Source organism: Vigna unguiculata, chromosome 4 (genome assembly GCF_037176805.1).
Source record: "Vigna unguiculata cultivar grain cowpea cultivar isolate G323 ecotype 2 chromosome 4, ASM3717680v1, whole genome shotgun sequence".
Classification (NCBI taxonomy): domain Eukaryota; kingdom Viridiplantae; phylum Streptophyta; class Magnoliopsida; order Fabales; family Fabaceae; genus Vigna; species Vigna unguiculata.
The window spans coordinates 8978131-9003780 of record NC_140795.1 but is presented as its reverse complement, the minus strand read 5'-3'; the positions used below and the strand labels follow the sequence as shown (position 1 = coordinate 9003780).

At 31.3% G+C, this 25650-nt stretch overlaps 1 protein-coding gene and 2 long non-coding RNA genes across 3 annotated transcripts; all 3 read right to left on the bottom strand.

Moving 5' to 3' along the window:
• Positions 1-725: 725 nt before the first annotated feature.
• On the bottom strand, positions 726-1729 carry LOC114180454 (uncharacterized). The gene is made up of 4 exons (XR_014994312.1): positions 1423-1729; positions 1192-1319; positions 958-1013; positions 726-806 (listed from the first exon to the last, which is right to left on the bottom strand). It is a non-coding gene; the product is annotated as an uncharacterized LOC114180454 (long non-coding RNA).
• Positions 1730-9206: 7477 nt separating this feature from the next.
• LOC114182376 (cell division protein ftsH) lies at positions 9207-13401 on the bottom strand. The gene is made up of 5 exons (XM_028069245.2): positions 13246-13401; positions 11966-13101; positions 10056-10379; positions 9626-9926; positions 9207-9552 (listed from the first exon to the last, which is right to left on the bottom strand). The coding sequence occupies exons 2-5, from the start codon at positions 13064-13066 to the stop codon at positions 9353-9355; spliced, it is 1926 nt and encodes a 641-aa protein (XP_027925046.1). The 5' UTR covers positions 13067-13101; positions 13246-13401; the 3' UTR covers positions 9207-9352.
• Positions 13402-24266: 10865 nt separating this feature from the next.
• On the bottom strand, positions 24267-24835 carry LOC114180282 (uncharacterized). The gene is made up of 3 exons (XR_014994275.1): positions 24638-24835; positions 24435-24526; positions 24267-24344 (listed from the first exon to the last, which is right to left on the bottom strand). It is a non-coding gene; the product is annotated as an uncharacterized LOC114180282 (long non-coding RNA).
• Positions 24836-25650: the final 815 nt, after the last annotated feature.

The following is a 25650-nucleotide window of genomic DNA, read 5'->3' as shown; positions in this document are numbered from 1 at the left end:
ATTTATTAGAAGCAAAATATCTAGTTTCTACTAACAGTAGAATGCAGTGAAAAATATATATTGAGTGAAAAATAATTGACTTACAATGAACCCTTTGAGATTAATAATTTGGGGATTGTTTTTGTTATAGTCATGGATTTTCTTAGCCAACCAGGGGACATAGTGCCCTAAAGCATAAAATATTCACACCAAATGTCAGATAAAAATTTTCAGACATTAATTTCAAGTACCTGCATAGCTCTCCCCAGCAATGTAAAACTCTATATTTATACTATGGAAACCTTGACAACCATCTGATTAGAAAAATCAGTGCATCTTGAGGATTGTTAAAAATTTGAAATTCTTAGGATAGAATGATAGTGGTTATGAAAAATGGTGACAAAACTCAATTATATTCAACTGCACATCAAAATTTACTTATACTTATTCTTTTGTCCCCTGAAGTTTTGAGATCAGAGTTGGTATTTGTGTTTGAGAAGCCAACACCAGCAGATGATTCAAGAAAAAGAATATTTGCTTATGAAAATCAATTTGAAAAAAAGAAAGCAAAATTGTGTTTTCATCATATATTGTCATTCTGAAAGGTTAAGAAATCTTAATAAAAACATGTGGTATAGTATAATCGATGTGAATTACAAATCCTATGTAGTAAAGTGACCCAGTGTAATAATGATAAGAGTTGATTCAATGGACATTACCTCTGTTGCATGCATCTGGATTGAGATACAGAGAAGATCCAGTTTTGTTTACACAAAATGGCCCAATTTCCTCTGATGCATCGTATGCTACAGATGAGCATCCAGGCCCTCAACCAGAAATGAAAAATTTATCAATTCACTGTGATTTGGCACATGCAAGTTTTATCTAATGGTCTTAAGAAGCTTGCAGGGTAAGAATTAAGAAGCATGCATGGCTAACAAAAAAGGATAAACAAAAAAGGAAAACAAGAAAACATACTCACAGATATCTGAAAATCATTCCTCTTATAAGCCTGACAGTGCTTTCTTCTTTTCCTACACATCCATGGAAACCCTATCTATGAAAACTCATTTGTACAATTTTATAATTGGGTATCCTGAATTACACGAAAAAATAATCAGAAAAGAACCGAAATACTGAAAAGCAGGGAAATAACCACAAATACCAACATAAGGAAATAGAAAGGTTGCTATATCAGAATATATTCAATACCTTCAAGGCTCCACTTTCAGCACGAAATGGGTGATGGTAATGGGTGATGGTCATCAAGTCTGTGCGTTGAGCATCTACACTATGATCAATCTTTCACTCACTCTTAACTAACCCACAAAACATAAACCCTAAATTATAGACACAAGACGAAAAGTAACAAAATCAAATTCAAACAAATTAACCACAAAGCATAAACCCTAAATCGTAGGTGAGAGAATACAAGATCCTAACCTTTGTTCACCATTCAAGAACTTTCGGTGATAGATGGAAAATGTGTAGCAGAATGAGATAGATGAATGATAGATTTATCAAGTTCATGGACTGAATAGTGAAGCGACGGCAGTGAGATGATGGTGTTGAAACGTAAAAGCACGAGGGAGGCATGAGCCGTGAAGAGGATTGAATGACGGTGACAATGGAACTCAGGCGAGGATCGAGCGACGGAGAGAAAGTTGAACCCAGGTGATGATGGAAGGTGACGGTGGTGTTAAATGTGAGGGGACGTCACTCTAAGGGTGGGAAGTTTTTTTTTCTCTTCCATTCAGTCTCACGAAGAAGTGAACCATAAAAATTTGGGCATTTATTTAATTCTTTTAATTATATGTAATCTACGAAATCTCAGTGTAGAAAACATATTATTTAGTTTTTATCTTTGAAACTATAATATTTCGTAGGAAATTTTTTTGTCAAAATCTGGTATATTTACCTACAAAACTTTCGTAGATAACTTTATTCTTTTGTTATCTATGAACGATAATGTTATCTGCGAAAATTTTTCATAGATAAAATATCATTATCCACGAAAATTATTTCGTAGATAATTTTTCATAGATAATATATAATTTTCTTGTAGTGCTAGTTATGAACCCAAACTAATTAACTGGCTTGGCTAGTGTCCAAATAAAATGACACAAATCTTGTCAAACATATCTGGTGACCCATGTGCATATAAGTGCAGAGTTAGGAATTACACTTTGTACAAGTCTACCAGAACTTGGAAAATTAATCTTTTCTGTACACAAAAAGTTACATGTACCTTTTATGACCACCAATGTAAACATTTAACTAGTTATGAACCCAAACTAATTAACTAGCTTGGCTAGTCTCCAAATAAAATGACATAAAACTTGTCATACATATATGGTGACCCATGTGCAAATAAGTGCAGAGTTAGGAATTACATTTTGTACAAGTCTACCAGAACTTGGAAAAATAATCTTTTTTCTACACAGGAAGTTACATGTATCTTTTTTGACCACCAATGTAAACATTTAATTGGTTATGAACCCAAACTAATTAACTGGCTTGGCTAGTCTCCAAATAAAATGACATAAAACTTGTCAAACATATCTGGTGACCCATGTGCAAATAAGTGCAGAGGTAGGAAGTACATTTTGTACAAGTCGACTAGAACTTGGAAAATTAATCTTTTTTGTACTCAGGAAGTTATATGTACCTTTTATGACCACCAATGTAAACATTTAACTGGTTATAAACCCAAACTAATTAACTGGCTTGGCTAGTCTAAAAAAAAATGACACACATCTTGTCAAACATATATGGTGACCCATGTGCAAATAAGTGCAGAGATAAGAATTACACTTTGTACAAGTCTACCAGAACTTGAAAAATTAATCTTTTTTGTACACAAGAAGTTACATGTATCTTTTTTGACCACCAATGTAAACATTTAACTGGTTATGAACCCAAACTAATTAACTGACTTGGCTAGTCTCCAAATAAAATGACACAAAACTTGTCAAACATATCTGGTGACCCATGTGAAAATAAGTGGAGAGGTAGGAAGTACATTTTGTACAAGTCTACTAGAACATGGAAAATTAATCTTTTTTGTACTTAGGAAGTTACATGTACCTTTTATGACCACCAATGTAAACATTTAACTGGTTATGAACCCAAACTAATTAACTGGCTTGGCTAGTCTCAAAAAAAATGACACACATCTCTTCAAACATATCTAGTGACCCATGTGCAAATAAATGCAGAGTTAGGAATTACATCTTATACAAGTCCACCCGAACTTGGAAAATTAATTTTTTTGTACACAAGAAGTTACATGTACCTTTTATGGACCACCAATGTAAACATTTAATTGGTTATGAACCAAAATAATTAACTGGCTTGACTGGTCTCCAAAACAAATGATACAAAATCTGTCAAACAAACATATCTGATGATCCATGTGTAAATAAGTGCAAAGTTGGGAAAAAGTTTTTGCACAAATATAAGTCTATCTAAAATTTAATATATTTTTCATAATATATTTATTCTTAAAAATTTAATATTTTTAAAAGTCATAATTTATGTGTAACCTAACATCTTGTGTGAATCAAACTATTACCATAAAATTAATTACATGGTTATAAAAGAATTAAAATTACAAATCATAACAATAATAATAATATTGAATATACAACTATCCTCAATATGTTGAATCAAATAAGGATTAAAGGTACACGTAGAATAACATAATATATTATAAATAAACGTTTTAAAATATCTGTTAAGAAATTAATAAATAAATCACTAATAAAAGTTAAGGTGAAAATTTCACAATAAGAAAATAATAATTTTTATCATTATTATTTTTTCATGATTATCCAACAATCACTACCAAAAAAATGTATTTTAGCGATCACTGAATTCGGTCGCTAAATAACATACATCAGTCGTTAATACCATTTGTGACTGAATTAGCGACCAAATTTATGGGGTAACAAAAACTTGGTGGCAAAAACAATAGCGACCGATTTTCATTTAGTCGCTAAATAGCTATCGAAATATCGATCGCTATTTGGTCCTTAAAAGTTGGTCATTTCCTAAGCATAAGAGACCAATTTAGCAACCAGAAGTGATACTAAATTCAGTTGCTAGTTTGGTCGCAGAAGGTAGGTAGTTAGCGACCAACTATTTCATTTGCTAAAGTATGATTATATTTATGTACAATTTTTTTTGGTCGCTAAATTGGTGGCAAAGTTATAAGACAAACAGCAACCAATTAAATCGGTCGCTAAAGTATGATTGTTTTAGTGATATACAATTTTTTTTGGGTCGTTGAAATGATGGCAATTTTTTTTGTGAACAGGGACTAATATTGGTTGGTCGCTAAATTGGTGGCAAAGTTCAAAGACTAATAGCGACCCATAAAATCGGTCGTTGATTAGCAAAAAAGTGATTTTTTTTTTATATTATTTACGATTTTTACCTAGTTAAAAACAATATTTTTACCTGTTTATGAATGATAAAATTTAATCTAGCTAAGTAATAACAAACTACATTACATAATATAGTAAAGTGTAGTACATACATTACAAGTGGTAAATATATATAACATGATCCAAAAGAACTAAACAAAAATAGTTTGAAAGTGTGCAACATTGAAACACACCAAATAACTAAACATGAAACTAATGATCGCCTGGTCTACTATCACTATATGATCTACTCTATCCTCTCCAATAGTAGGAGGATCACTAGGACCTAGCACAACATTCTTCAAATGAATATGTTGCAAAATAAGTTTCATTTGTTCATCTTGTTAGCGCATACGTTCATTTTGTTCATGCATACGTTCACTATGTTCGGCATGATTTTTCAGCAAGTGTCTTCTCCTTGGCATTCTTTGCCATAAGTTCAGCATTCAACTTTTGAATAGTCTCACTCATTTCTTCTATTTGATGTACTACTGGAGCTTGGCTAGTAGAAGAGTGAGCACCTGCAGAACTATAAAACTTTTTGCTTAATGTACCAAGTCCATACACATTCCCTTTCTTACTTTCACCTCCAACAACACTAAAGTATATTTCATTGTCCTCAATAGAGGGAACATTAGAGTTTTGTGAAGATGAGCCATCATGCATGTGTTGTTGTTGGACTTCTTCTCAGAGTTGTTATATTTTTCCTGAAAATAATAAACATTTAGCAACCATTAAATTTTTGGATCTTAATATAACATTTAACCATAAACCCTAACCCTGAGTCTTAAAACCCTAACCATTAAATCTCAAACTCTAAACACACACATCTAATGCAATTTTAAAAATATTGAATTTAGCGACCAAAACAATTTAATCGCTAAATGATGTGTTCAACATTTAGCGACCACTGCATATCGGTCACAAATTGATACGTTAAAAACACTATATTCAGCGACCAAATAATTTTCAGTCGTAGATTGCAACAAAAATCATTCAGTGGCTAATTTGGTCTTAGATAGCAACCTATATTTTTCGGTCGCTAATTTCAGTCGTTAAAACATTAATTTCTAGTAGTGAATTACATGTTAATTTATATATAATATTTATTAATTTTTAATTTTCACTTAAAGGAATCCATGATTAATTGATAAAATACATTATTTTCTATATGCACAAAAACATATTAACTATAAAAAATGTTAATAAAGTGTATTTTTTTCTCTTCTTATATGTGTTTGATGAGATGACAAGATACATTAATAATACATATAAAAGTTGTGGAAATTTAATATTCTTGAAATTATGACAAATTTTGTTATTTTTCTTGTCCTTGCTCCTGAAGGTCTTCATCATGTTGCGGCTATTGAAGGTTCTTCTTCTCCAAAGCTTAAAAGAATTTCAAAACTATATATGTCATTACTTATCCTTAGTTGACCTTCACAATATACACAATTGGAAAATTTTCTAGTGATTATAATATAAAGGATCATTTTTTCCTTAAAATGTTTATGGAGTGATTTTTCAGACAATATGCACCCATTTTTGAAAAGCTTAATACCTGTGGTAATATACTCAGGAGCAGTGTAGCCAAAGGTGCCCATCGCCCTTGTAGAAACATTACTCTCGTCACCTTCTGGTCCATTTTTTGCCAACCTAAAGATCAGAGAGTTTTGCATTAGAACTCTGTCATTCACAAAAACAAATTTTAGAAACCCAAGACTAACTAATAAACTTATCTCTAGTTTATATGATCAATGCTATTTCACTTACAGAATCAAGTAAAATGTTTGAATTTTTGAAGTCCCTGAATATTATATCTACTTCATCACAAAAAAAAATGTAAGGCCCTTGACAACATTAAAAGCAATATTCACAATAAATATCTAAACAACAAGCACTTCTGATTTATTGAGCTTCACTGAAAATTTTTATAGTTTCTAATAATTTTTTACCTATAATGATTTAGAAGGATAGTGTATTACTAATATTTGGTAGTTATGCATATACTTCTTACTAACACATAAGTATATACTACTTAACCTTCAAGGCTATTGTATCAAACTGATCATATCCAAAACTTGAGACATTGGATTTTATTCTTCCACCATCCACGACTAAAGTGCTACATATAGCAAAATCAATTATTTGCCAAAGGCCTGAATGCTTTCATGGTGTTGTTTTCTGACACTACTTCGTGTAAGAGGCCTCATGCTAGGAATGGAGATAGCTATAATTGACAAACTCATGCCCTAGTCCAAGAGAAGTGACAAGAAACTAATTGGTGACTTGTAGTATAGATAGAAAGATGTTTAAAGTAAAAAAGTGAACCTTGTTGTATTCATAAGTAACGTTAACACAATACCTTTTGCTTAATATTCACATCATTTCATTTTATGATTACTTTATCTTTTAATCAACTTTTACAATGAATATTATGCCACTCTTAGACAACTATCACCTTGATATTATATTATTAAATTATTCTAGTCTTGACTTCTAATTAAGAAGGTGAAAAGCATATTCTTATAAAATCCAATTTAGCCAACAACATGACATGTATTTTATATATCTTTAACATCAATTTCTCAATTCAGTTTCAAACTTTTCAATTTATTAAGATGCTATACACATTGAATCAAGTCCAAATAATTACATCTCATAACCAAAAATTCCTTGCTTACCCTGTGCTCAAAATAATAGGACGTCGTTCATATTCTCTGGCAAATAAAAATTGCAATATCCTTGTGGAAGAGCATCCTGAAACCATAAATTTAAGCAAATTTGGAATCATAAGAACAACAATTTCAACTCTTGATCCAATTGTAACATGATGTATTATATTTTCCCTTTAACAACATTTATGACCCTACAGGTTTGAACCTTTTATTCTGGTGTACGAGATACAATTTCCATGTGGTGCATGCAAATGTGAAGTCATTCCCCCTCTCTCTCTCTCTCACTCCACACCAAATGTACTGGTTGACTTTCCAAATTTTCAAGTTTTAATAGGCAAGAAGTGCCCCAACGCACCTTTGTTTCTACCCTAATATTGGTCAAATTCTAAATTTATAGAAAATATCCACTCCACCTACATAGTTCTTGCAAAAGTCAATGGATTATATAATCATTAAAACGCTTATACATTATCGATGCAATCTAAAACAATACATCACACATTTTAGGCAATAACAACTAACTAGTGAACAAGCAAACTAATCATTAAATATATTCAATATGGGAAGGATGAACCCTAAAAAACATAGCAAACCAAATTTTATTTTGTTGATTGAGTAATTAATCAAATGCATCAACATCAAATTAATTATATAATTTCCTGAGCAATTTAAACAAATAAAAATCAAGAATCAAACAACAACCTCAAGTTGTAATCAACTTATGAATTAAAGAATATCACTATGTCCATTCAGTTTTCCCTCCCAAAATCAGACCGAACCACCTTCAAAGCGCTGAATCCAAATTAAAACATGCAAGAATCAAAGAGAATGAAAAGATACTTACTAGGAATCCAAAAGGACTTTTGTTTCTTGGTGAGAAAATGACTACGAAAACTAGAGCAGTGGAGATGAAATGACCTTGATTCGAGCAACAACAATTGTGAAGATGAATCACAAAGAGCACAAAAGGCCACTTTCGAGAAGGGACAAAGAGCATTGGCTTTTTATGTTGGGTCGAAATTATAAATTGTTATTTTTCGAGCAAAGAATAGATTCAGAAACAAAAGAGAGAAGGCAGCAGTGAAAATGAAAATTAGGTTTCTAAAACCCCACTGCTTCTTTCTTTTTCCTCCTTTCCCTCTCTCGCCAGCATGGATAAAAAAATTTAAATCAGAATTTTAAACATTAAGCCCATCTTGGATGCCAACTCAGCGAGTAAAAAAATAGTCAAATAAAGTAATCATTATATCATTATATCATTTTCCTTTACTATTAAGAAGAAATTGGTAAGACATTTTATTGCAAGATTTGCTAAAAGGAAAGACATGTTTTCTAAAGAAGCTAAGGGGGCACAACGTCAAAAGTTGTTCTTATGCCTTCATTTTGGAACCATGTAGCTCTTACTTTGAAGTTCATCACTCCTCTCTTTTGTGTACCTTGTCTTGCGAGTGGAGAAAGAAAAACAACGAGATATATCTATAAAGAAATAGAAAAGGCCAAAGAAACCATAATGAAGTCTTTCAATATCAATTAAAAAAGTAAGTGCAAGAATGGACTTGTTCATCTTCAATTACAAGCTGTTGATTATATTACTCTAATCTTCTTGACGAGGAATTTGATTTGAAGGTAACTAATAAGTTGATGCTTGCTTCTAGAGGTCGATCCCAAGTAAAGATGTACAAAAAAAAATAAACTAAGTGAGTTGTCACTATATAAGAGTGAAATTGAACTATTTGGACACAATTTTGTAAAATAATCAAGACAACAACTCTTAGTGACATACTTAAAAAAGTTCAAGTATTTTGAATTAATTTAAGTTATAAATCATAATTTTTAATTTATATGTTTCTATAACTTAATTGTAGAAAAAATACGATTAGGTAACTTCAAATCTATCAAAACTAAATCAAGATTTTAAGTTTGATATATAATTCATCAATATGTGAACATAATTGGAGTACATTTGAACAAGTAATATTTGTTGTTCATGCCTCATTTCGTAATTATATTCCCACTAAAATAGGACAGAACTAATTATTACTTTATTTATTCATAATAGTACAGAACTAATTATTACTTTATTTATTCATAATGTAGATTCATTCGCAAAAGAGAAATAAGCTTGACCATAAACTTGGGCTTTTAGCGGCTATATTAAATTTTTCCCTTTCTGCTGACAGTGTATATTCTCAGGCATTATGTAAACGGTAACAATGAAATGAAGAAATATTGAGGAAAACATATAAGCAAATTTAACATGAAAAATCATCAACTCAGTGATTGATAACCTAATGGTCCTTGAAGATCATCCTGTCTTCTTTCATTTTTTCCCATGAGTGATGGCATCCAAGGGAATAGCTTGGTTAGCTCCTTTCTTATTTTACTAGACCTCAATTGCTTATCATTGATTCCGAATTTTGCTCTTTCAATAGCTTCCATTATGTCTTCCCTTGCCACAGTTTCACTACCTGCAAAATCCAAGTATATGGTCACTCCTAAACTCATCACACATTAGATATAAAAATTGTAAGTTGGTTTTACCTCTACGAGCAGCAAGCAAAGCGGATTCATTGACAATATTTGCCAAATCAGCACCAACAAAACCAGTACTAAGAGAAGCAATTAAATGGCAAATGATGTTAGTGTCCTCCTCCAAAGGAACTCCTCTCAGATGCACACCCAATATTTTTCTCCTTCCTTCTTCATCAGGTTCACCTACATATACTTTTCTTGAGAACCGACCGGGCCGGCATAAAGCCGGATCCAAGGCTTCCGGTCGGTTAGTTGCTGCAATCACTACCACTCTCATCTCAGATTCAAATCCATCCATTTCTGTCAGCAACTGCACACACACCAACATACTTCAAAATTCAGCTTAGAGCATACAACAACTACTAAAACAAAATGATTTGTTTCTCAGTTTCATACTTCAAATTTCAATTAACATATCAAATATTAAGTAAAAACTTGCCTGGTTTAGTGTCTGGTCACGCTCATCATTGAAACTTCTTCCACGCTTGCCTCCTACTGCATCAAGTTCATCAATGAATATGATTGATGGTGCAAATTTTCTCGCCGCGTTGAAAAGGTCTCTGATTCTAGCCGCCCCTCTTCCAACAAATAACTCCACAAACTCACTAGCAGACACAGTGAAAAAGGGTACACCTGCTTCCCCTGCCACTGCTCGTGCAAGTAGTGTCTTCCCAGTTCCCGGAGGACCCACCAGCAGCACCCCTCTAGGTAACTTTGCCCCTAGCTTGCGGTAATTTATATCTCCTTGAAGACATGAAACTATCTATAAAAAGGGACTGTATCAATAACAATAACACAATCAAGGTGCTTGCTTACTGACAAGAAAAGTTCTACTAAAATTGATTAGAATTCATTTTCCAATTGTCACAATTTAGTCCTCCATATTTAGAAGGGACCTACTAATCAACAGAATATGATGTAATATTCTTCCATGCTTCATCATAAACTTTTCATGTGTTTTGTCCTATCTCTCAGAAATCTTTTTAACAAAACGGTTACATATCTCAAATTGGATATTAATCATTGAAGATGTTTTGAACCAAGAGAGAATAAATAGAAAATAGATAGAAACAAATGAAAAAAAAAAAAAGAACAATTTCATTACATTTTTGAGACTAAGATTCCCCTTCAGGAAGGATTCTCCTTTTACAGAACGAAGCCCTCTAATCCAATTTCCCTCATTCTTCTAATTAACTTTATTAAATGAACTAATCAAAGGGCCAACTGTCTAATATTTGTCATATTCAGCTCATAGTTCATACAAATGTTAGTTTTCAATCTACAATATTTTGATGCAATCGTGACTACTTTCAAGATAATGCACCCAATTGCCATAGACTAAACTTATTTAAGAGGCATAACTTTAAATTACTACCTTTAAGTTAAGCATATCTAATTGGCAGGGAAACCTTGTTTCAATGTCTTAATTGTCCAACCTGAATTAGTATGCTCATACAGCAACAGCCAGGAGTATGAGCCAATCCTATAATATTTAAATAGTAAAGCAGAGAATATCAATGCACAGAACTACAAGTCATTAATGATTGAAAAGATCTAAAATAAGTGCGTTACAGAACCTCATGAATAAATGGTTTTGCTTTTGACACAACAATTGCCGTTCAAAGTTTTCTTTATCTGAAAACAGTCAAATGGATTTGAACATAATGATTTTGAGATAATAAATTCAGAATCTGTTTATACCAAAGCCAGAGTGTTATCTGTAAATACTGCACATCTCACAACTTATAAGCTGATGAAGTTAACTAGTTGCACTTTCTTAGCTCATGATCCTTAAGCTTTTATGCCTTTTCCCATGTTTTAAGCTAAAAATTGTACCATTGATCACTAATTCCAACTTCCAAGTGATAAACAAATAGAAATTCAAAATAAAACAAAAGATGTTTATCATTTTTAGCAAAATTCTACTAACTACGTACCAACACTATTGTTCAGTTTATTATACGACCATGCCAGTTAATCTTAATGATCTTCTCCAACAGCATTTCCCGTATTTCTTCTTGCTATTTTATAAACTGAAGATGATAATATTCCAGGCCACACAATTTTGATAATTAAAACGGAAAAATAGAGCAATAATTCAGATTCTAATATTACTTGCACAAATTACAAATTAGCATAGCATTTTGAATCTGTCTAAAAACAAGTACACAAGGATTGGTAACTGCACAGCCAATTCATACTTATTAGTGACCAAAATAGGATATTTCTCTATTGGTGCAAAGAAATTATGTCAGAGGATAACGGTCACTTATTAACCAAAAGTAGCAAAACAGAAAAATCACTTTTATTACATAATTATTCATAAACATTCTAGTATGAGATAATTACCTCCATGAGCTCTACTTTTGCAGAATCAACACCTTCCACATCATCAAATCCAACTGTCTGACTATTAGGCCTCTGCTTCCTTGCAGGACTATTAGCAGCAGAAAGTTGCCGATATAGAAGCCACATCAGTGGAATTAAAGGTATCCACAGTGTTATCACAGTGATCAAAGTACTCCTCATTGACATCAACACAGATTGAGGGGAAGAGCTATATGTGACCCCTTTTTCTCTCATCAAACTAACAAGGAATTTTTCATCATGATCTATTTTTCTTGTGGAATACTGCCATTCCGGAATTGAAGCTCGTGTCTTAGAGAGTTTCTTTATTACATTCACCACTGGAGTTTGGCCAGCCCTAGAAGCACCCTCACTCCCTATCTTATCAACATCCACATCAGTGGCAACATCTACAACTTGAGATTCTTCACCAGAAACACGATCATTTTCAACATTTTGGGACTTCATGTTGTAATATATACGCCGCGACCCCTCTTCAACTAAAACCTTTTCAACATATCCATTCTGAAGGCTGGTGATCAAGTCAGAATATGGAACAGATTTTGGAGGGGGGAGTGCTGTCAATTTTAGAAACAGGAAACAAAGGCTGAACACAACAGAAACTGAGGCAGAAAATGCCACTGCTCTAATGTTCTTACGAATAAGTACCTCTAATTCATTCAAAATGGACTTAATGGAAGCCCTTTTCATTCTCATAGCCAATAACCGTAACCTTGGCCGCAATCTCAATGAAAACCTCTTCTTCAACCTATTACCTTCACCCTTACCATAGTGAGTTTTCCTCTCACCCTTGCTTCTACTCACAAATGGCTCAATTTTATTGCTACTTGAAACACCGTGTGGAGTCTTGCAACAATAAGGAACCCTTAATGAGGGAACTCTACTTCTACCATCACAATACCTTAGCTTCTTGGCCCAAACAAACTCATGTGGAAACTTGTAGCATTGGTTAAACCCTAAAGAAGTCAAAACAGATAACCTAGTACCCAAACCTCCACACACCCCAAAATATGTTGGTTGGGCCATGGAAGGGGTAACAATAACAAATGACCCAGTATTACAGGGTATAGAAAAACAAGCCATACCTCTCCCACAATCAAACTACACACCCATAGTACCTGCCAGTGTCACATAAAAATCATCACCCCCACAAAGAAAGTGTGAAGCTTGAAAACATAAAAGGATGGGGAGATACATAATTGCAAAGAAAATCTATAGAAAAGCATAAACATGGAAAAGAACATTAACAAAACGTTTATTACCTGATCTCATATTATTATGTCATGTAAAACGCAGACAACAATTGTGTCTAGTGGAAGATGAAGATGAAGACGGTGCTTATCTGAAGATTATTTATTTTCGGGTATATCCAGTATTAGCGTAGTACACATTCAATCTCGTACCTGGATCCTTGGGACTCCCAGATTTAATATTGCATTGCAATTGTTTTTTCCACCCTTATAATTTCTTTCTACACCCCGTATAAATTTTGAATCTTCATTTTGCCCATTATTTTAGATGGAAGTGAAGGTTTTTGTTAACAAAATTTCTTCCAAGTCGTCTGAATTGTCCAATTTGTAAGAAAAAAGAGGTTTATTCTAGACTATATCTAGAACTTAAAAATATTATTTAAATTATATAAATCCAAAACAATGATTTGACATTCGAGATGGTATTCAAGATTATGTAGTGTGAAATTCAATTTTAACCTTCGGATTGTGTGATCCAAAACTTCAAAAGTGTATTCAAATTACAAAATTCCGAATGCGATTATTAGTTTCAAATTTTTGGAAGTCAAAATTGTTGTTGCATATGATTTAAAGTGTTAATGTTGATTCTTTTTGCATAAATGGATTTCAAATTTTGAAATAAAATATTCCAGGAACTTGATATTTGTCTCATATAGATTAAATGTTTGATGTAGTGAAATTCGATAAAAATAAATAATGAAAAAGTGGTGAAAGGAATTGTATTGAAGCTTTTAAATAGATTAACTAATCTATCATAGTATAGATTTATTTTATTATTTATATTTATTTTGTTAATAAATGTTTTAAAAGTTAGTTTTTTTAGTGATTTTATATTTATTTTATTATCACATGTACATAAATTATTTTACTCTTTTATTTATTTAATCTATTTTACTAATTTATATTATTTTTATTACTAATTTGTTCTTTTTATAACTTCTAATTATACTTCCTCATTTAATAAATTATTAAAAAATTATTTGTATTTACGGGATTGATTATTTTAAAAATTAGTTAATTTTTAAAATAAATAAATAATTATTTCTTTTCAAATGTATTGGTACATTTTAATCATTATTGAATGTTTTTTCTAATTTATTTTCAACATATTTAATATTAAATATTAACTTATATTTAAAATATTAATTATGTTTTTATATATTATTTCTTTATTCTTAATTTTATCTTTTTATAAATTTTAATTACTTCATCACTAATAAATTATTAAAATATAACATATATTTAAAATTTTAATTCCTTTTAATACTACTTTTTTAATTTTAATTTTACCCTTATAATTTTTAATTATGTCTTATAATTTTTAATTACGTGGTCTGTAACGTCCCAATTAAAAAAAATAATTTTAATAAATAGAATGTCGAACGTTTATAATACAAAATAGAGTCATAACATAAAGTATAAGGGAAATAACTTGTCATCCAAATCCTACAGGGAAAACCAAAGGCACAACACAATGTCATTATACATAACTTAAACATGAGACAGTTTAACTTGAGAGTGCTCACATGAGCAATGAGTTGCAAAAATAAAACAGTTCGACAAAAGGTGTTCAAAAGAGCATTAGCTACCACCACGCTCAAAACTAGACAACAGCATCACCACCATCTCAACGATCCCCAGGAATCTCCATGTCTGCTCACACTAGGTATTTGATGATCATTGCAAAAAAGGAAAAACCAAACAGAGCACACAAACACAGAGAGAAAGGGTAAGCTAGAGACAAAAATAAATTCTTAACATATCAAGGAGCAAAGCATGTGAAGACAAACAATGCAAGACCCTCAAACTCAATTATCCGGATACATATAAAGAGATTGGATTCAGTGGATGTTTGCACTTGTGATGGCTTCTACTACTCTGCAGAGCCATTACCAATGGGTTTCACTCTACCACGCACAAGGTTAGCCTTTAATCATCTATGGTCATTATCCTGCCAAAGACTAGGGTCTTCTTTTACTCTCACAACTTGAATCAGTACGCTTTATGTGAGACTAATTGATTCTTTAGAGTTTCAGGATGCAACCTTGCTTGAATCCTTATCTAATTATATACACTACAACACCACCATGAAATCTCACCAAGAGATTCATAGAATTATGTCTAACTCATGCCACATCCATGTTCTCACACCATATTCCACATGTTATCTCATGACATCCAAATCCCATGCCAATGCACCACCAACCAACCAATTCATAAATCATTTCATTTCATATTGTTGGGTCTTTCGAGAGAGGATCACTAGGAGATTTAACACCAATGAGCATGAGCCCAACCCACATAAGGGATTGACATCACTCTTAACCCAAACCTTAAGGCGATGGTTTATGGCCTTGATCCTTATATGGTGCTCAACTTTCTCATTTTTACTCAATGTGGAACTTAGACTCACACTTGGATTCCTAGCAAGCTCCCCCTCAAGTGTGAGTCCCTTCACATTGGTATTTCTTTCTCGAGCTAACCGAGTACCCCTTTTTCTGTATCGTCGTTCTTCTTAACGGAACTCGCTTACCTGACCCACTATCAGGAAGACTTTCGATACAGGGCCTTATCTAAGTCGATCACCACACAAACCAGACTCTGATACCATTGTTGGCGCCAAAAACTTGATGAACGTCTGGCAAGTGAACCAATTGTTAACGTAGTAATAAAATATCGTCCTTTGGGATTGACTTGTTGAATACTAGATTCCTAATTTACGTAATTTTGAGCAAATGTGAATCAATAGAATTGCAAGCATAAAATTTATAACAAAAACTTTAATCAATAAAAGAACTGTTAAAGGATTGACTTCATATTTTTTTCCTATAACATTCTACTCTTTTTCAATTGATGCAAGCAATGTAATCATCCACTTGAGTTTACTGAGAGCGGTTTTACCCTTAATCCCTTAGTAGGTAAAATCTATTCATTGAATTCAAATCTCCAATTTCTTAGGCCAGTTTACAAAAATTCAACAAAATCATGAAAAATCAATAATCATCTCTATTGCAAACTAATTAGATATGCCCAATTTCCCAATTGTGACATAATCTAACCTGTCTTGTTTATAATCGCAAACAATCCCCAATTTCTCAATTGTGAAATTGCTCACAAATAAACAATAAAACCATAAATAGAGTATTGAGATGAAAAACATTAACGAAACATCAAATGTAAAGAGTAGAACCTATCATCCAAAGTCTTACATCAATCCTCCAACAAAAGGAAATTAGTTTTGCATAATGAAAAAGAAAAACTCCAAACAATAGGCCAAGCAACTGACGAAATAGAGAGGAAGAAGAAGTTTTTTTCCGTGAATGCGCCTCCCTTTATCTTTTCCACGTTTTATCCTTTACTGAGGTGGTTTTCTTTCTCCTCTAACCGTTTCCCCTATCTCTCCTCTTTATATATATTTTTTTCCTTTTAAATCTTTGCCAATCCACGTAATTTTTAGATTTCTCACTAGAAAATCCACAGGTTGTAGAAGAATCCACAAGCCACCTATGGAACAAGTTGTTTTGCGTATGATCTTTTAAAGCAAACTCCACAGGTCGTGGAAAGACCCACCAGGCACCTGTGGAACACAATGTTTTTATCCTCCAATTCACTGCAAAAACCACAGGTCATGAAAAAATCCATAAGACACTTGTGGAACAAGTTGTTTTGAAACTCGCATCTTTAAAGCCAAATCCACAAGTCATGGAAGACTCCACTAAACACTTGTGGAACATGCTGTTTTGTGTCTAACTTACTCCCTTCAGACTTGTTTACACAAACAATGCACCAATCCAAATGTATGATCCGAAACTAGATAATGCATGATGAAATTAGTCTAATAATGCACAAATGAATAAAAATGCCATAAACTAATGCATGAATATACCTATATATTATATGCTCATTAGGTTACGTGAGTTTTATGGTGGTATTGTGTGCGTGAACAGTTGCTTCTGAATGTTGGAGTGCAAGGATAGTTGCAAATGTTGTTTTGTGTGATTGAAGGTTTAAGTGATTTTTGTGGTGGTATTGTGTGTGCGAACTAATGTTGTGAAGCAGTGTGTGCACCGGTGTGTGTGTGTGTGTGTGTGTATGTGTGTGTGTGTGTGTGTGTGTGTTTGTGTGTGTCTGTGTCTATGTGTGAATAACGTGGTATTGTGTGTGCACCAGTTACATTATCGATGTTGTGTGCGTGACACCAATTATGTAACTGATGTTGTGTGTGTGTTGCGGTAGTGTAATAATGTATATATATATATATGTATATATATATATATATGTATATATATGTATATATATACATATATATACATATATATATATATATACACATATATATATATATGTATATATATATATACATATATATACATACATATATATATATATACATATGTATATATATATATATACATATATATATATATATATACATATGTATATATATATATATGTATGTATATATATGTATATATATATATATGTATATATATATATATATGTATGTATTAATCATAGTAAAAGCATATAACCATCTAAAGTACAATAATAAATGAACGTCAATTAATGAAAAAAATATCGAGAACAAGGTTTTGGTTACTAATGTAATCAATAGTAATCATTGCTTTGAGTAGTATAAATAAGATGAAGGGTGAAGATATGTGAGACAGGTAAAACAAAAATAAAGAAGAGATGATAATACAAAAGAGAGTGATGATATGTAATAAGAACAAAAAGGAAAAAAATTATATATCATCAAAGTCTCAATACAACCTTGGTGTATTTTCCACAATTAAGGTAAGGGGAAGAGACATCTATCATTTTATGCTTTTTCTTTTATTATCTTTCTATCTCCTCATAATTATTTTTACTTTTATATTTACCTTAAGTGAGATGTCCTTAACCTCATTCTAATTTATATTTTGTACTCGTTGTTATTTATTTATTTATTTTTATTCATCTTCATATGTGCACTGGTTCTATTTATTTAATTTATATTTACTCTCATTTATTTATTTATATTTATATCCAGTCACATATTGATCTCCTTTATTTATTATATTTATTTTTAGCTATGCACTAATCCTATTTATTTATTTATTTGTATATTTATATGATTTAATATCAAAATAAAACTTATAATAAAGAAATATTTGATTATTGTAGTTGGAGGTATGACCTTGGGGATTAAATGAGTAGTTAGTACTCATGATGAGATGTTCTTGAGTTACTTTGTTGGTCGTGATGAGACTCAATTATCGTAATTAGTTACTACAAAATTAATAAAAATCAAGGTAAAATAAAGATCAAAGTTTTATGGATTTAAAAGAGTTTTCATTTTATTCTATTTTATCAAGACATGTTATATTTTTGTGATATTTGTCTCACTTCCCTATTTTATGGTTGTGTATATATATAAATAAATATTTTAATCACATTGTAGATGACTGCCCCTAACATGCCCGACCCATTCTTTGTCGATATTGTAGTAGTCTTTCCAGGAAATGCATGGCAAACCAATGCGGTAAATAATTCGATAACATTTCAAGGAACAATAAATTCTACTATCATCTTCCTAAATGCTCCAAATGCACTGGTTATCCTTGGAGGATAGATTGTAGTCACTTTTAATTTACCCCCAATAGTCCAAGTGAATCATATTCATAACCTTCTTCCTCCATATGTTTGAAGGCTAATATACGAGGGAGAAACTATAAATAAATAATACTCATTCCTCTTCTAGTATAGAATATAAATACCAAACGATGTAAATATAAGATGCATACCAGTGGCGGAGGTTGGAAGGGGCAAGCGGGGCTACGACCCCCCTCCCCATATTTTTTTTCATTATTTTATATTAAATTTATTTAAAATTATATAAATTTTTAAATTTTTTAAATTAAATAATATTATATTCAAAATTAATAAAAATTAAATTAAGTATTTTTTATTTATTTTATAAAGTACAATAATAAATAAAAAAATATAAAATCAAATATATAAAGAAACAAAATTATTAAGATATTTTTTATTTTCTCTCACATTGTCTTTTGAGTTTTTTATATTTGTATTCTTCTCTCATGCTTATTTATTTACTTTTGTTACTAAAAAAAAGTTAGACATAAACTCAGTATTTCTATCCTCATTTTTTCATATTTTCTCTTTCATTATTAAATAAATACGGTAACTTTCTCTTGTAGTGAACTTTTTGTTTAACATTTAGCATTATTTTTCATGTCATGACTTTTTTTTATATTCATTTTTTTTAATATAGAAGAAGAAACAATGTACTATGTGATTTTTTGTAGTCGATTTTTAATTGTAACTTGATTATCATAGATTTTTTTAGTAATTATGTCTCTCAACTTTTGATTAGATAATGATAAATTATTTTTTAGTCTTAAACTTATTTTTTAAACAGGTATATTAATGAAACACAAAAGAATAGATTTATTTTTTAAAATTGATAGAGAAACTACTGGTGAAGATGAAAATATGATAATATGGTTGTTTATCGCATAACAATGAAATAAAAGCTTGAGAATATTGTTTGAATGAAATGCACGTTAATAAAATGGAAGATAAGTATTTTGCAGATAATACACTATAAGAGAAATAATTTTTAACGGGGGTTATTTTTAGCATTCCCAACGGTTTGAACCCCCGCTAAAGGTGTTACCAGCAGTTTGATTTTTCCCTAGAAAAACCAGCGTCGTTAACGAATTACCGACGATTTTGGGTAACCTCTGGTAAAGTAGTACTGACCAACAGTTTTGGAACCCCCGCTACTTACTGGCGGTTCTGAAACCTTCGCTACTTACCGGCGGTTCTGGAACCCCTAGTGTACTTCCGAAAGTTTTTCAAACCTTTGTTGGGTTTCAATTTCTCAATTTCAACGTTTTTAAATTCCTGGTGGGGTTTTTTCACCCCTACAATTCAATTCAATTCATTATTTATAGATGACTTTTGTTTGGTGTTTTAAATCCCTTTAATTTTATTTGGTGCACTTTTTTAATCCACACAATTCTTGAAACATATCAAATAAAAAGCAAGAATTCTAAAATTTTGATATTTGTTTATAACTAGATATAACATTTATAAAAACAAGAAAGTTTGTTTGTCCAAGGTAAACAATAAAATTTAGATGTTCAAACTAGTGGAATATTACAATATATTTGTTTCTTCATAAAAGTAAAATAGTAAAAGTCTAATATAACATTCTTCGACTATCAATCTTGATCTTGATCTTGATCGGAATCATATTTGTTTCTTCATTAGGAAAACTCCCTTGATCAGACACCTAACATAAAAAAATCATAATTACTAACATTCATTACAATAAAAAAATATATATTAATATACTAAAGATTTAAATATTACCAGTGATGTATGAAACATAGGAAAGTCTTGAGGCAATTCTCCTTGATAGTTTTGTACAAAAAAAGTCATCATTGCCTCCATTTCATTGACTTATGATGTTAACGAAGAAACCTATTTTAAAACACAATTAATCACACTAATCAAACTATTTTAAAAACATAAATTTTAAATCAGAACAGACTACGGACCAATATAAATTTTAGTAAATTATTACATAAATTGTTGATAGTATTGAATTGAATTCATGTTACGGGGTGAGGTACATCAAGTACAATGTTTACATGCACTATGAACATTCAAAATCAGAACAGACTACAGACCAACACAGATATCATATTGTCCATTCACACAAAAAAGCTGAAGTCAAAGTAGAAATAGTCAAAGGAAAAAGGTTTAGTGTGGTCACTCAACCTGAAAATATATTGTTTTTCCTTTTCAATATTTTTAAATTTAAATCAAGTTTTATACTTTTAATTCAACTCTCAATCAAAAATTATTATCATGTTTTTATTTTTCTTTTTACATTGCTTAATATCACCAACACATGTTATTATTCACATTTTCTAACAGTAATAGCAAAATACTTTCATGTTCTTCTTCACTAAACCTGTCTTATACAGTAAGATGGACAAAACATTTATACAGAAAATTTCAGATAAATGAAACTAAATGAAAGAAAAAAAAACTAAACAAAGGTACAAAAAAAAAGAAAGAATATAATGAACCACAATAGTAGAAAAAAAAATAGAGGAATAAGCAATTTCAATTTCCTTGATTTCCATTGTAAGATTAAAGTAATTAAATTTTAGTCCTAAGATCTTTCTTCTTGTTTATCACATGTCAGACCTTCTCAGTGACATGTATGTATAGTTAGTTTACTTTTTATAGGAAGAGAATTACATTAATAGAGGCTAATTTAGGGCATGTTAAGTTATTTATATATGGCCTATTTTATATAGCCCAGGATATATGTATATTAACAAATTATTTAATGACAAATATATACTACATACATTCAACTTTAATAGATAAGTGATGAGATATCTTGTTCAGAAAAAAAAACATTAATAACTTTCACATTTTCATAAATTTAATGAATTATGATAAAAAAGGGTTTTTTTAATTGTCTATATAATATAGTTATTACACAAAATAATGCCACTAGGATTTCTCAATTGAAAGAACACTTATTCAATCATATTCAGATCAAGGATTTTGGCTTCTGAAATACTCTTTTGGTATTGAAGTTATTTAGTCAAAAGAAGGTGTGGTAGTTTCACAAATGAAATATGCTCTTGATACTATAGAGGAGATAGGATTGGAAAATGGCAAACCCATTGATAATCCTATGAACACGAATCAAAAGTTAATGGTGCCGAGATTATATTTCTTATGCAATTGAAGTTGTTAGTCAATTCATTTAGAATCCTCACATTGACCACTAGAATGTTGTGATTCACATTCTCAAATATATCAAAACAGGCTCCAGAATGTTGTATGACGACAAGGGAAATACTCAAATCTTAAGGTATTGTGATATAGATTGTGTTGATTATTGCATTGACAGGAGATTCACCACAAAAAATATTGTCTATTCATCGGAGGGAATATCAGCTCTAGGAATACTTGGAATCTAAAAATCATATTTAGCTTGCTCTGAGATCTTGATTATTAACTCAAGAAAATACAATGAAACATAGTTGGTCTAGTTCGATTTTGCAGTTTTTTGTTTGAGGCCCAAACAGCCTAACTTTAATTGGATCGGTTCATATTGAGTTATCAGGTTAACTAATTAAAATAAACCTACACTGATTTTGCATTCTTATCACCAAACACCCTACTACATTACTTAACAGCTGCTGTTGGAGAAAGACTAATTCTTCTGCCATTCATAACATTTTGTTGATATTAAACTATGCCCAATTACAATGCATATTCTTTCTAGGACAAGCATTCAAGAATTAGCTGAAGACATGGCCACAACTCTGTTTTGCCCATGTTCTTTCTAAGGGTTATGACGTACACAACATATTGATGGAATTAGGATAATTAGTTATTGTTATGGATTTGATGTATAGTTGATTGATTGGATTCACAGGTTGACTAAGACCCACTTATAGTAACAATACAAAATCAGTTAATATTATCTGGACATGTGAACAAAAGGTTATTGGAAACAGTAATAAAAAGTATATATTAAAAAAAAATTTGTATAAAAGTTTAGAAGAAGACTAAGAAAAACATTGTATTAAAAAGGATCTTAAGCAATATTTGTGAGGATTTGAATTTTAACTGAAACTAATGGTGTCAAGTAATCTACATAACTGATCTTAGCAAGTAAAACAGGACTATAGTAGCTCCCAATCAAGAAATCAAGTAAAGTAGGAACATAGAGTTGAGGCCTCCCTTTTGAAGCATACCCACTCAGATTACTAGTTGTAGAAAATGAAGGTATATGTATAAATGTAACTGGATACATTTGTCAAGCGGTTTGTGTAAGGTTTAATGATGAAAGTAATAACAGCTTGAACACTGTTAGTTGGGCCTTCCACAAGGTAACAAAGAGCCCAACATGTATGTTTTACGACTTCTTCATCGTTGAAGTGGACTAGTTGTTGAAGGACACAAGATTAAAAATGTCTATTTTCTTTTAGTATGGATGGAAAATAAAATTTGATTGAGTTAAATAAGTATGCAGCAGGGAAAAAGTATAGTACTTGCAAAGATCAAAGCAAGGCCAAGTGATTTCAGAATAATAAACCCTGTGAAGCCATGATAATGTATAGAGGATCATATTAGGCCACCCTAATTGTGCAAGAATAGATGAATCCTACAAAGAATTAATGTGCTTAATTACTTCTAGACCGTGCAAAGAATTAAAACAAATTTAACTTTTACATAGGAAATTCATACTACATAATCAAATAGATTTATAAAAAAGCTTTTTTCATCCAATATGTTGACATAAAAGAGAAACAAACCTTGTTAAAGAGTGTAGCAAAATCCACAGTAATCTTTTTTTCCAATATTTCAGTTGGGATGTTTTAATGCATCAACTACTTTAACATCTTTCAGCTTTTCAACATCCTCTTGTTTACATATAAACATGAATGGTCAATAAATGTATGGTCGTTAACAGATTAACATCATCTTCTTTACACATAAACACAAAACCTTTCTCTAATTCAGAAACATAGTCAATTACAAAATTAAACACAACATATATGTCATGGGGACTTTAATATTTTATCTTCTTACTCTATATTCATTGTAAGTGTTTATAAAAAAAATGTATAAGCAGGACCTCTATTGAGAAAGACAAAGTTAGAAGTGAAAGTTAATGTTATCGCTAGCAACTGCTTGAGCTGACTTCCCGTTGGAATTTCTTATCTTCTAATCCACCTTGGAACAACTTAACCTAATCAAGTTTTGGACTAGAATTTCCATGGCTATCTTCTGATGTTTTCTAATTTGTGAACTCAAACCAAGCACAACACCTATGTTCTTTATGGACCTTGAGCATGACTTCTTTCATGACCAGACCCACCATTGACCATGTTAACCATTGGAAGACAAAGAAACAGGTAATGAGTGACATTGGAGAGCATCTTCCCATTGAAAAATGATCAACATGAAAACGTTAAGAAGCACCTACCTCCTTAATTTCCGTTGAATTTTTCCAAGTTCTGCTCCACTAATATGAAATGGTGAGTCAATTTTGCTGTTTTTTTCTGGACAAATTTCAACTAACAAAACACACTTAACATAAATAAATAAACAATTTCAACTACGACGAAAACCACAAAATTAAGATGTAGAACCTGAAGTTGAAGGAAATCTTCTTTGAAAAGAAACTCAACAAAACGTGGAACGACACCAGCTTGAATAACTTCCTCAATCGGAGGGCTTCGTTCTATAACAAAAAAAAAAACAACGCATTAAGACATAGAATCCAAACGATATATGCTACTAGGCGATCAACAAATAGAATTTAGAAGCACAATATTGACAAAGCATGAATTACAAATTGAAAGCATGAGTTAGAATTTTGACAAAGTGTGGTGGCTTCAAGTTGAAGAGTATTATCATCCGACCAAACTACAACAACCATCACTGGAAGACTCTCTAACTACAAAAATAAGTAACCTTAAAAATTGGTTCTATAAACCCTAATTCACACAAAACCAATAAACAAAAACCAAAAGAATGCAAAGAGTGATGATGCACCTTCTTGTCGATAGTGGAAGTCTTAGATTTGATGCACCAATATTTCACAACCAAGAGGGGGGCTGAATTGGTTTTAACAAACTTTGCCCAGTTTTAGCACTTTTGAAATTGTTTTGATAAACCCTTTGCTTGTTGAATCAATTGAAATAGTGTGGTTTGATGCTTAATGTTTGGAGCATTTATACTATGACAAAATATGAAGAGGAAGAGATAAAGCACACAAAGTTTTTATATTGGTTCGATTCCTAAGAATCTACATTAGTTTCATCTAGCAAACCATAGCTAGAGATTTTCACTATATCACAAGAATTTTAAGATTTACAAATACACTTGATAAATCTAAATTTTAAGATAAAGGAACACACATGCAAGGCTTCCACACACTTGCTCAACCACACAACAGCAAGACTATCACACACACTTGCTTTAGACAGAAAACAAAAGAAACAAACAATTTCAAACTGTATCAAAACACAAGAACAAAACCTACAAAATGGATTGAGTACACCTTTTCCAAGACTGAAATTTCTTCATCTTGCCAAGTCAAAATTGAATGTGTCTTGATAGAATTCTTCAAAGGGACCTTCCAAGATAGCTCCAAGAACTTGTTTCACACTTCTCTTTCTTTCTTTTGGTTTAAACAAATTGCTTTTCAGAAAGTGCAGAAACTGTTTTTATATAACAGCTGCTATCAGGCACGAACCTAGTTGACTACATTAGTTGGCTAATCAACTATATTATGACAAAGTCCAACACCAAGTTTCAGGATATACGTAGTTAACTATATTAGTAACCTAGTCAACTATCGGG

Bases quoted from the DNA above. Each gene is read 5' to 3' on its own strand.
- LOC114182376 (XM_028069245.2), bottom strand. From the start codon at position 13,066: ATGGCTTGTTTTTCTATACCCTGTAATACTGGGTCATTTGTTATTGTT. The intron at 10,380-11,965 runs GTAATTATCTCA...CCCTTTTTATAG, and splicing joins CAAAAGTAGAGCTCATGGAG to ATAGTTTCATGTCTTCAAGG. The intron at 9,927-10,055 runs GCAAGTTTTTAC...GTGTGTGTGCAG, and splicing joins GTGACCAGACACTAAACCAG to TTGCTGACAGAAATGGATGG.